Source organism: Monodon monoceros, unplaced genomic scaffold (assembly GCF_005190385.1).
Source record: "Monodon monoceros isolate NGI ecotype Baffin Bay Population unplaced genomic scaffold, NGI_Narwhal_1 Super_Scaffold_20, whole genome shotgun sequence".
Classification (NCBI taxonomy): domain Eukaryota; kingdom Metazoa; phylum Chordata; class Mammalia; order Artiodactyla; family Monodontidae; genus Monodon; species Monodon monoceros.
In genome coordinates, this window is record NW_021703777.1 from 35,673,865 (window position 1) to 35,687,030 (window position 13,166).

At 41.9% G+C, this 13,166-nt stretch overlaps 1 protein-coding gene across 5 annotated transcripts in view; it reads right to left on the minus strand.

The window, feature by feature from the left end:
* The window catches only part of AFF1 (AF4/FMR2 family member 1), a 205,772-nt gene that overhangs the window by 123,558 nt on the left and 69,048 nt on the right, over positions 1-13,166 (minus strand). For 2 of the 5 annotated variants that reach the window (XM_029235702.1, XM_029235701.1), the window contains exon 1: positions 2,398-2,739. The exons of 2 other annotated variants lie outside the window; for them this stretch is intronic. In XM_029235702.1, the coding sequence (XP_029091535.1) occupies positions 2,398-2,414 (17 nt within the window). In that variant the 5' untranslated portion in view covers positions 2,415-2,739. Of the gene's footprint in view, positions 1-2,397; positions 2,740-13,166 lie in introns of those variants that run through there. One more of the 5 variants, XM_029235703.1, reaches the window with a different exon arrangement.

Sequence of the window (13,166 nt, forward strand, 5' to 3'; positions counted from 1 at the left end):
TATCTCTTCTACTCAAAAACAAACAAAAAAATCCCACCACCTAATTATTTAAACAGTGCACAATGGTTAGAACTGAGCTATGAATGCTATGAATATTCAGATCCAATGAGTCCAAGAATCTAAATTAATTGTTTCAAAAGCAAACAGATGCTGACACACGAGCAAGATTTTACTACCCCAGATTATACATCACAGATGATGGCTGCGTTTCTCTTAGCACTACTCAGGCAGAGTGGCCCAGCTTTGGGGTTTCCTGAAATCCAAAAATACCTGCAATTTTCTCCATATATTCTCTCTGGGGATCTCAAAGATTACCTATTCTCCCACAAACACAATGTCTAAGTGAGTTTGGACCACATGCCAGCTATAAGTGAAAAAATGCACATTTACCACTTGAGAGATACACTCCCAGGATGCAGACTAAGAAAATAGCAAGACAGCATGGCCTTGGGGACTTCCCTGGCAGTTCACTCATTAAGACTCTGCACTTCCAATGCAGGGGGCGCAGGTTCAATCCCTGGTCGGGGAGCTAAGTTCCCAGGTGCCATGCAGTGAGGCCAAAAATTTTTTAAAAAAAGACATCGTGGCTTTGTTCCTAGTTCAAGGGCACATCTGAAGGCCAGGCAGAAAAGCAGAATATGTACAGTCCTCCTATTTCAATTACCAGCAAATTGAACTACCATACTGATAACTCGGATTTTTACATCTTGTAGCAAAGTACTTTTAGCAGAAATTGCTTTTTGCGCATTTAGACTGAGGCGTTGCAGCTCCCTTTCAACACCTCATCTCAGCATTAAAGAGGCAGCCTGGAAGTAAGGAAATGCTGCAGGGCAGCTCAGAAGTCAGGCAGGCACTGCTCTACCTGTGTGACCTCAAGCAAGAAACAGGCTGGCTGAGCCTCAGTTTCCTGAACAAATGTGAAAAAATACAAGTACTTACCTATTTAAGCAACTGAGAAGAGTCAAAGAGGTAATCCAATTACAGTTGCTGTGCCTGGCACACAGCAGTGTCCAATTTAGCTATTACCTCATTTTATTCTTAATTAATTTAAGGGTTCAGACACTGAAATCACTCACATCTGAGTTCAAATCCCAGCTTTCTATTATTGAGCTCTGTTAGATACCATTTAATTTCTTAGATCACAGTGTCTTAATCTAAGGTTTTGATGCCATGGACCCTTTTGGCAGTTAAATTTCAGTCAAGGTTAGCATAAATAAAGATGCAACTTTTGTTTCTCATCCAAGTTTTCCTACTAAATGGCCTCAAGTTAAGAACCTCTCTCTTAGAACAGCCAATAAAATGGGGGCAGGGGATAAACCACTGAGTCTAGAGGATTAAATATACAAAGCACATAGAGGCGCTCTATATAGTGAAGTTCTTTTTCTTCCTAGAAAGTTCTATCTCTTAGGAAAAAATTTCAAAGTCTCATCAAGCCCAAACTTTAAGCTTATAGCATCTATTTCTTTGAGTGACCTATCTGGGTCTTCAGACCTGAAATGTGTTTAGCCTTGTAAGATTTCCCCCAAATCACTATATTACATCAAAAAGCAACTTGAGGAGCTCTCATTAATTTAAATGCGACACCAAAGTACTTTCCAGTAAAACTGAAAGTTTAAAAAGAACGTATATCTAAATTGTAGGCTTCCTTTAGCACCAACTGCTGTCACAACTAAAATGAAATCATACACAACAGTTTGAATTTCATAAAAATCACTAATGCCTTGTCATCACTCTTAAAGCCTCATTACAAAAAAAGTAACAAACCATGGAAAGTCAGGGCTGGAGGTTCTTACAATAGCGTTCCTCTGACAGCAACTGCAGTTCATTATCCTCTCCCCTTCACCAACCCCGATACATTCCTGGTCTTTGCCTACTCAGCAGATTCACGCAAGCTGTGCCGTTTTATGTGCAATCGTACATTCTGGCAGTAAAATTTCCAGTCACTTACCAGGCAAATTCTCAACCACCTCCCCCAAGGCGAACTGTTTCACATTAATCGATTTCTAAAATTCTGCTCAAGGCATTAGCGGAGAGGGGGAAAAAAAAATCAGGAGAACCAGAAGGAGGTGCACAAAGAAACTAAAGGACAATTTGGGCAAAGGCAGACAAGTTAAATCAACTTTATTTTTCTGAAAATAATTATTTTTGGAAGAGAAATTTAACTTTAATCTTAACTTTAACTCAACCCCCTCCTCTCTGCAGAAATTGTCTAGTATGTTCTCCAAACTGTTTTTTATCTGACATAAATAAAGAACCACAGCATCAGGAATGATGAGAAAGCAATGACAAAGCTGCTTCCTGCTCGTCCTCTTCGCAGCACCCCGACCTTTCCCTTGCAACCTTCAATTCTCCTAGCCACTAACATATTTTAAAAGTTTCTCTCGGTGCCTGCCTTACCTTGACTGGGCTGCCATAATTCAGTTTATAGAGCTCAAGGTCTCCTGTCCATCAGAGCCTTCAACCCGCGGCCCTTCTGCCAGCGCCGCGCTCACCATTTGCCGGGGCCGGGCGGGGACGATTCCCCAGCGCGACTACCCGATTTTACCGGACTACCTGCTCCCGAGCCCGAGCGTCCTCAGCGCAGCCTCGGGCTCCGAGCGTATTGGCTCGCGCTAATCCTGATGGACATCCGGGCACTGGGGCCTCTGCAGGCAAACTACACTCTGGACCGGCCCGGGGAGCTTCGCGTCTGAATTCAGACCGAGTGAGATCCCTCCGGGCGATTCCGGAGAAGGGAAACCGAAGGGCTTCCTTCGCGCAAAGCCCACCAACGCACAGCTTCCGCCAAGCAGCACTAGAACTCCGGCCCGCGTCACAAGGTAAAGGAAATCGTCCTTCGGCTCTGTTAAAGTTGTCCGAGTTCGCCTGGACACCCCCTTCAACAAAGTTCTGGTGGTACGGTCCGCCTCCTTAAAAGGGCACGGCGCTCCACCGGCCCAGCCCGAGGCTGCGCCGGGCGGGGGCGCAGAGCCCGAACGCCGACGCAGCCCAGCTGGCCCGACCGCGGCGGAGCCCCGCCTGCAGGCTCCTGGCTACCGCTCTCTTGTCAGGTTTTAACAACGTACAAACACACACTGCCGGAACACGCAGTACCCGGGCAGTCAGAACTCCAGCCCCAATTTGAATATTTGTTGAATATTGGGTCCCAAGAGGCTGAAGTGAACAAGGAATAAAACCACAGCAGTAAAACACGTTCGCTACGTTTGATCGTGCCAATGCTTGCAGTCAGGAAATGTGCAACTAACGCACACTTGTTTGACTTTGTTAGCTTTCAGTTTTGATTTCGTTACATTGAAACAAATATGTACAAAGCGCCGTCTCTTTTTAAAAAAAAAAAAAACGCCCTCTCTTTTATTGGACAACATTCAGATTAAAAGGAAACAGCAACTCAGATGGTACTTGAAAAAGTAATTAAGGAACTGACAAATTTTTAGAAAATGACTGAGGATGCAAGCCAACAATATATTAAACAGTGTAAGTACAAACGAAACCGTGTCCTACTAAGGGGGCCAGGGAAGGCATTTAAATTTAAACTGTGCCTAAAGCTAAGCAGGGAAAAACGTCGTTGAGCAGGAGAGAGGTTGGGCTTCAGCGTCTCATGTTGTAGGAGCTGCAAACTCTAAATGGAGTGAATGCCGGCCCCGTGGACTCCCCATTCTACCTAGAATCATGACAGTGACACCATCTCACAAAGAGATACTCCACACTGTACTGCTAAGGAGCCATGGATAGACATGTTGACATCTGCACAAAAACTGCAAAGCTGGGAGGTGGGGGCTGGCGGGTGGAAGGCCCAAAGCATCTCTATGGTGGGTCTCAAAGTGTGATTCGTGGTCTCCTGGGAGTCCCCAGGACCTTCTCAGAGGTCAAGCTATTTTTAGAATAACACAAAGACATTATCTGTCTTTTTCACTGTGCTGACATTTGCACTGATGGTGCAAAAGCAATTGTGGGGAAACTGCTGGCACCTTAGCACTAATCAAGGCAGTGGCTCTTCACTCATTAGCAGTTTAAAAAAGAAAAAAAGGTCAGTTTTCTTTACACATGTCCTTAATGAAGCGAGCAGTAAGAATTACTACTTTTCTTAAATCTTGACCCTTGAGTACAGGTCATTTTAATGTTCTTTGTGACAAAATGGGAAGTTCACATGAAGCACTCTGCTACTGCAGAGTGAAGTACAGTGGTTGTCTAGAAGAAAAGCACTTGTATAATTGAGTTGCAAGCTGAAATAGCTGTTTTTTTCATGGACTACCATTTCTAGAGAAATGGTAGTCCATGAAAAAAAATTGAAAGAACAAGTGAGGAACAATTGAAAGAACAATTGACGAACTGTGGTTATTCTGACTTGGGTATTTGGTAATCATTTTCTCAAAAATGAACAAAGTGAGTCTGTTTCTTCAAGGAAAACAACTGACAGTATTTATTGCCAATGATAAAATTTGAGTTTTCAAGCATTTTGGAAAATGACATCTGCCACTGCGAGCCTGTCAGCTTCCCAATACTTAAAGACTTTCCCGATGAGGTAAGGACAGTAATGAATGTGGTTTTAGAAGACCTGTGTACGGACTTCCCTGGTGGCACAGTGGTTAAGAATCTGCCTGCCAAGGCAGGGGACACGGGTTCGAGCCCTGGTCCACAAAGATCAGACATGCCACGGAGCAACTAAGCCCGTGCGCCGCAACTACTGAGCCTGCACACTAAAGCCCGCGAGCAACAACTACTGAGCCCACGCTCTAGAGCCCGTGAGCCACAACTACTGACTAAGCCTGTGACCCACAACTACTGAAGCCCACACGCCTAGACCCTGTGCTCCGCAACAAGAGACGCCACCACAGTGAGAAGCCAGCACACCACAACAGAGTAGCCCCTGCTCGCCACAACTAGAAAAAGCCCATGCACAGCAACGAAGACCCAATGCAACCAAAACTAAATTAATTAATTAATTAAATTTTAAAAAAAGAAGACCTGCGTAACTCAGTGACCAAAATTTTCTAAACAGTACAAAATTGTGGGGCTTCCCTGGTGGCGCAGTGGTTAAGAATCCACCTGCCAGTGCAGGGGACACATGATTGAGCTGTGGTCTGAGAAGATCCCACATGCCGCGGAGCAACTAAGCCCGTGCGCCACAACTACCGAGCCTGCGCTCTAGAGCCCATGAGCCACAACTACTGAGCCCACATGCCACAACTACTGAAGCCCGCACACCTAGAGCCCATGCTCCGCAACAAGAGAAGCCACCACAACGAGAAGCCTGTGCGCCACAATGAAAGAGTAGCCCCGGCGCACCACAACTACAGAAAGCCCACGCACAGCAACAAAGACCCAACACAGCCATAAATAAATTAATTAAATAATTTTTTTTTAAATCGTGCACAGGTAAAAGATCCATTGAAAGTGCAGGACAGACCAATGGATTTTAATATATCAAAAAAAAAGTTCAATGATATGATTTCAAATTCCACATTGCAACTAACCTTTAAGAAACTATGACTTGTAGAGTTTTGATATAATATCAAAAAAGGTATTAAAATACTCCTCCATTTTCTGTGAGGCTGCATCTTCTTCATATATTTCAACCAAAATAACGTTGCAACAGATTGAACACAGAAGCAGATGAGAATCTGGCTGTCTTCTATTAGTTTGGACAGTAAAGAGATTTGCATAAATGTAAAATAATGCCACTCCTCTTACTAAATTTTTTATTTTGGAAATAGTTTTTTTTCCAAATAAAAATATTATTTAAGTTAACAGGTAATGGGTTTATTATTTTAAAGAATTTAATATTTTAAATATCTCAATTTTAATTTTTAATATAGCAAGTGTCAATAGATAAAACACACACATACAAAAACTCTTTGGGGTTCTTAATAATTTGAGGGTGCAAACTTATTCCATGTCATTTGTTGATACTTGTTGATACTTCCATGTTTCCTCCAGCTCTCCACCATCATCATGGCTTCTCTTATATTAAAAGTAATATTATTATATTATAGCTATTCCTGTGTAGAATCTTAGCACCCAGATCAGCTTTGGTAAAATATCAAATCACCTGTGTCATGTGTTAAAACCACAGACTCCAGAACTCGTGAATCAAAATCTTTGTAGGGAGAGGTCTCAGGGATATGCACTTCAACAAATTCTCCAGCTAATACTTGTCTGCTTACATGTGAGAGCGACTTGCTTAGATCACGCATACTTACAAGATAAAAGTGAGCTCTTTGATTCAGTATTGGTTTATAATCCCTCAGTCATTTTAAGTATCATGGTTGGACAGCATTTATTTTCATTCATAAGAAATCTCTATCAGACAATAAAATACCACTGCACACGTGTATTCTTTTGCAATAGAAGAATGATAAACCTTGAAGGAAACAAAGCATAAATTTAGGCAAAAGTCTACTCTCCAAAATTTTTTTTTTTTTTGTGGTACGCGGGCCTCTCACTGTTGTGGCCTCTCCCGTTGAGGAGCACAGGCTCCGGATGCGCAGGCTCAGCGGCCATGGCTCACGGGCCCAGCCGCTCTGCGGCATGTGGGATCTTCCCGGACCAGGGCACGAACCCGTGTCCCCTGCATCAGCAGGCGGACTCTCAACCACTGCGCCAGCAGGGAAGCCCCCCAAAATTTTTTGCTTGCCATTTTCCCCCATCTTTCTCTTGTTCTAAATACCAACTATGATATTTATCCTTTAAATTGATATCAGACATATAAGTAAGCAGAAACAATATTGCATAATAGCATTTACTCACAAAATTTCCATTTATCACTGGCTAGAAATATAACATCACTTATATTAAAATTACATTTTTCCTCTGTGAACTGTGTTAATTGTGCTGTTCCACTAAAGATGAGGAAATGAAAGAATACAGCAAATACTTACACACACGGAAATATGAAATCAACAGCAGATTGGGATTACACCTGAGATTCCCAGGGCTCTCAAGATCATTTGTAACATAAATTAGTGAGAGTAATTTAAAACAGATGTGGGATTACACTCGCTTTGTAATAGATCTAACAATACTAGAGGAAAGTGCAGGAGAAATTATTCTGGAATTGGATACTCCATGTGGCTGAAGAAGTTCAGCAATACGCACGTGGGTGTTATTATCTCCAAGTGTTTTGAAAACACCATTGTATCCAACCCACAGTCTTGTTCAGCAGTGAAACTGAACAAAAGACATTCTTAACCTTTTGGGGGCACAGAATTCTTTGCCTTACTGATGAGATTCGAGGATACAGACCTATGCACATGACATTTGCTATACTTTGATGTTCATGATCCCTCTGCAGCTCACCTAAGGAGGACCTGAGGCTCTGTAGACTTTAGGTGATAAATCCCTAGGCCCTAAGGTGCACTCAAACTGGACCAGCTAATGGACCCAATTTACCTTACAAATAATGGGTACCATCACCTGTCAATCTTCACTGCCCCTTTAAAATGTTAGGACTGTCTTAGTAATTGCCCAGTACAGTGAAGTTTTGTGGGTTTTTTTTTTTTGGCCCTGCCACACAGCTTGTGGGATCTTAAGACCAAGGACTGAACCTAGCGAAAGCACAGAGTCCTAACCCCTGGACTGCCAGGGAATTCCCTACAGTGAAGAATTTCTAATGAAAATAATGGAAAGAGGGAATTCCCTTCTAGTTGCTAGATGGGATTCTGCCCTATTCATGAATTGCCTAATAAAGCCAATTCAAAATAAGTCTTAAAAAATAAAAATAAATGAATGGAAAGATGTTACATGACAGCAAAATATCATCTATATATCAAAATAACAAGTTTCTCAGTATGGTGAGAATATGCTAATCAGTTCTACATTTCCAGAATTCACCAAGCCTACAGTGACCAAGTATGCTAACAACAAAAAAGTAAGGTACACAATTTAATAAACAGGGCAGAATTTATAAGGTGAGTGGGACAGACTGTTTTACTACCTGAAATGGGTTCCTGAATCACAAGAGTGCCTTTTTATTAGCTCTTTAAATTAATGAGCTTTATAAATGACACTTGCACACATGTAGTGGCAACAACAGATGGCATATATAACAATATCTTAAGTACAATCACAAATGTGCCCTACATATTGTTATCCAAGAGTGAAAACAGAATCATCTTTCAAGTGTTCCATCATTTATTTGGCAAAATATAAACAGGCATATGTTTTAAAATGTATGTTTATATATATATTTTTTAATTTAGGAGATAGAAGGCAAAATCTAACATACTTTAAATTTAATAAAAAAAATTTTTTAAAACAAGTTGCCTTAATCAGAACTGTTAAATATTCATTCAATGCATGCATTTGGTCCACAATAGTCATTCAATGATACTACTCTTTAATGGCATTTTTGATCTAAAAGTTACGTCGGTCAAATCTAAGAATTTTTACTTCATTTCAGTGGGATGCTGTTTAATGAGGACACTGCAGAAATCACTTCACCAAAAGAAGGGTGCTCAAGGTGCCACTGGACAGTCACAAATAAATCAGACACAGGAAAAGGGAGGGGAGACAAAGGAGGAGATAAAAGATGAGCCATCTCTGGTGGGCAGACATAGCAGGGAAAACTGGATAAGCATCGCTGGAAATTAACTAGCTCCCCCTTCAGCTATGACCTCAACACAAAACAGTCCTCCCCTTGCTGGTCCTGAGAAAGTCCTCTTCTTCCCCAGCTTTACGCCACACTTTTCAGGTCCTCTACCATGATCTTCAAATCAGGGGTATGTGGAAGTCCTCAAGAGGGATGAGGGCAGAGGTTTGAAGCAAATCTATTTCCTGGTTCTTCATTCCCAAATGCCCTCTTTCCTGAAATGAGGGTTCAGGCTTTCCTCCCACTTCCGCTTGCCTTTCCCTACTTGATCAAGAAAAGTAGGCCTCTCACCCATTCCAAATCACTCTTCTAAGTGTACATTGCTCCAGGGTGCAAATATGTCTGAAGCCCCAGAGGAACAGTTCTATGTAGGAGGACAGTCCCTGAGCTCAAATCAGGAAAAACTCATGGGTGGCTCCTCATCTGACATATCCAGGTAACCAACCTGGAGCAAGGCCCTGCCTCACCAATCCAGCTATATATGAGAATTATGAAATGAGATGGAAATTTTCTCTGATACGATTCAGCTGATAGGTTTGAGACTAAAGACTTCCAGTTTTTCAACATTCTTTTGGAGGGGACACAAGCAAAAATGTTTAAAGACTACTGCCCAATATCACCTCTTCCTTCACTGAAATGTCTTTTTCTCTACTCCTGGTCTACACTTTTCCTATCTTTTTCTGTTTGTACATAGATAAAACATTCTTCCTTCCCCGCCCCAATACCTCTGCCCATCCATACCAGCTGACTTATTTATTCTCAGCCTACAAACAAGCTCAAGTTTCCCCAACCCCCAACCCCACCCCAACATGTAACTGAGCAGGACCCTATGGGGTCTTCCTGGGACAGACCCCTCCCCCATATCTTCTGCTTTAGCTCCTCTCTGAATTATCTAAATAACAGTATCTGATGCACATTTCCTGAGTTGTTTTTCAGATGCTAAAACCACCACCAAACAAAGAAATTAACTACTTGATGATCCCGAGCACATACCCCCCAGACCTACTGGTGCCTAAGGATTGATAATGTTAACTCCTATGACACCACCTTGTCACCCCACCATAAACAAATCAGAGAACAGTGCACGAGCTGATCACTTACCCTGGGACGCCCCGCCCTCACCTAGCATTTAAAAATGCTTTGCCGAAACCCTTTGCGGAGTGCGGGTTTTGTTTCTTTGTTTGTTTGTTTGAGCGTGAGCCACCTATTCTCCTTGCTTGGCCCTGCAATAAACCTTTCTCTGCCCCAAACTCCTACATTTTGGTTTGTTTGGCCTCACTGTGAATTAGGCATATGAACTTTCGTTTGGTAACACACACTTTAAAAAAAAAAAAGTCTTTTTACTTTGGAATAATTTTAGATTTACAGAAAAGTTGCAAAGAATTCTCATATACCTCCCCGGCCAGTTTCCCCATTTTCACATCTTATAGTATCATCTGTCATTTGTCAAAACTGAGAAATCCACATTGGTATACTACTATGAACTAAACTCTAGACTTATTTTGATTTCCATTAATATCCTCTTTCTGCTCCAAGAGCCAATCCAGGATATCACACATTGCACTGTGTGACAGTTTCTCAGTCTTTCCTGGTTTTTTATGACTTTGACAGTTTTGAGGAGTTCAGGCCAGGTGTCCCCACCTGGCTTTGTCTAATGGTTTTTCCCTTCAAGGGAGGGAGGGACTTATGCTCCACTCCTGTGGGGTGGTAGTACCCACGCATTACTTGGAATTCTTTTGTAAGAAAGATTTACTTCTCCATTTATTAATTTATTCAATCATTTATTTATAGCAGTATGGCATATACTCACAGATACTTACTTTATCCTTTGGGCTAAAATCCAATGCTCTACGATTTACTTTATTGCTCAAATTGTTCTGGCTCTGGCCACTGGGAGCTCTTCCAGTTAGCCCCTCATCCCTTTGACTTGCTCCCCTCCTTTTGTCTTTTAAGCACTTCCTTACTTTCTGGTACTACAAGGGGCTCCAGGCTCATTTTCTATTTTCTCTACCACAGCTTTCTCTATAATCAGCCATTTCTCCCACATATCAGCCTTCTCCCCCTAAAAGCTAGTGCCCAATCTCCTTCTGCCATCACAGCCAAACTTCCTAAACAAAGAGTGGTCTGCTTCCTTTGTGACCCCAGTGGCCACCTTCCTCAAAACTTTCCTCTGTGGACTTTCATGATACCTCTCTATTTGGAGGGACCTCATTGTGTTTCATAATTCTTTCTGCTCACACATCTGGGATCCAATAAGAGATGCTAGAAAACGTCCCTTATCTCTCAGTCTACATGCTGTCTTGGACAAAATTATCAGTGACCCTCCAGAAGTGTGACTCTAGCCCAAGCCTCTCCCCACAACTCCAAGTCCCTTCTTTCCAGCTGCCCAAAACCACTTTCCTGGGTATAAAAAGGCACTTGGGAGGCTGTCCCAAATGGATCATTCACTTAGTGAAAAGTGTCACCTTAGAGATGCCAAGAGCCACCTATCATTCAACCTGAGCTGCTTCTTGGGTCTGCAAGGGTGGCTTCTCTACAGAGGGAGGGGACAATGTCTCCTTCACCAAAGAAGGGACTGGTGCGGGGCTGTGGCGGTGGGGGGGGGGGGGGGGGGGGGGGGGGGAGGGGGAGTGTTGCTGGTTCCATTCTTAGGAATAAAAGCAGAGGGCAGAATTCAAAGAGGACTTCCAATTAGCAGATCAGGAGGGATGTGGGTCACATAAAACTAAAAAATTCCATTATCTTTATAATGTATTTAACTGTAATGATCAGCAATTAACTTCTTAAAATAAGATCTGCCTCCTTAAGTTTTTTACTAGTAAAAACCAGCGAGTACGCACAATAACGAGTATGCAGGGAGTGTGCAGGGTAGAGCGGTGATGCCTTTAAAAAGGAAAGGCAAACAGGTTAAAGGAAAGAGACAAAATTAGCCTGAGAAATGGTCCCAGGCCAGGCAGTGACCCCCGGGCAACTCAAACTCAACAGGGCCAGAATTAACATGACTCTAACCCATTCCTCTCCCCTGGTCCTAGTCACCAATCACCCAAACTAAAGATCAGTCACTCTCTCCTTTTCCTGGCTCTTCCTGCACATGTAATCACCACCCAAATCCCAAAGGTCTCTTGAGATAGTAAAAGTGCAGTGGTGTCATTGCAGGGAGATCTCACTTGAAATACTTCTCTGTTTTCTTGAATTTATACAACTAGTCTCGAAATGCTTTTTCTCCCCCTGGGTTGAATATGCTTTCACTCTCCTGTTTTACAAAAATATTTTATGACATAGAAAGATATAGTATAAACTTAAAAAAAAAAAAAACAGCAGTTGCTATACAGTGCAGCTGTTATGAACCCACTTCACCAAAATTGAAATAAATCTGTGTATTAAAAAGATTGACTGAGCCTCTGTACCAAATGTTAGCCATAGATGTTCCTGGCTGGAAGGATCAAATGACTTGTCTTATTCTGGGCATTTAAAAATATTCTAAGTATTATAAAATGAACACTTACCCGCAATTTACGTTTTTTACAATTGTAATAATTTACAATTATTGTAGAAAATAAACTATGATGAAATCTTAGCTCCAGAAAGGAGACCAAAGGAGATCATCTAATCCAATTCTCCATGCAAGAATGCTCTTTCTCTTCCTAGACTGGCCTGTTTGCATATTTCCAGGGACATGTGTTGTAATTACAAGGCAGCCCCTTCCACTGCTGGCCAGTGATAGCGGTGGAAACCTCTGTGCTCCATAGAGCTAAAACTGGCTTCCCTGCAGCCATCATCCATTGGTTCTACTTCTGCCCTCTTGATTCTCATATAGCCATCCAGCTTTCCTATGCTTACTGTTAGATGATGTATCTTGCTCTATCCTTTGCCTTTATACCTATGCATGTTCTTATTTTTAAATACATCTATTGGAAGTAGATGACCGTGTTCGGTAAAACCCAGTCTGCTGGATCTCTGCCTTGTAACTGATATGTTTAGTCATTATTTTAATTATTGATATGGTTGGGTTTAAGTTCTATCAACTTGCTACTTGTCTTCCATTTGTTTCTTTGGGTTCCTCTGTTGCTCCATTCTTGCATTCTTTTGCAAACTTTCAGGCCCCACCCAAACCTACAGAAGCAGAAACTCTGTTGGTGTGGTCCAACAATTAGAGTTTCAACAAGCCCTCCAGGTGATTCGGTTTCACACTAAAGATCAGTAATCACTAGAGTCAATATGTACCAATTCGCTAACTCTTCCATCATCTAATTCCTACTGGAAATTAAAAATAATCATAAGATTTTCCATTTTTTCTAGAACACCTAACATTCTCTTAGTTCAGGTTCTTCTTCATACATCATCATACTTTTTCAATAGCTTAATGAGGATTATTTCCCTTGCCAAATCTCTCCCCCACCCCCCGCACTTAGACTTCAACCTCACTGCCAGAGTATGGAATATATTGTTCCTAAAACATACATCAGATGTTACTCTTAAAGAAGAAAGAGAGAAAGACAGAGAGAAAGAGAGAGAGAGAGAGAGAGAGAAAGAGAAAGAAAGAAAGAAAGAAAGAAAGAAAGAAAGAAAGAAAGAAAGA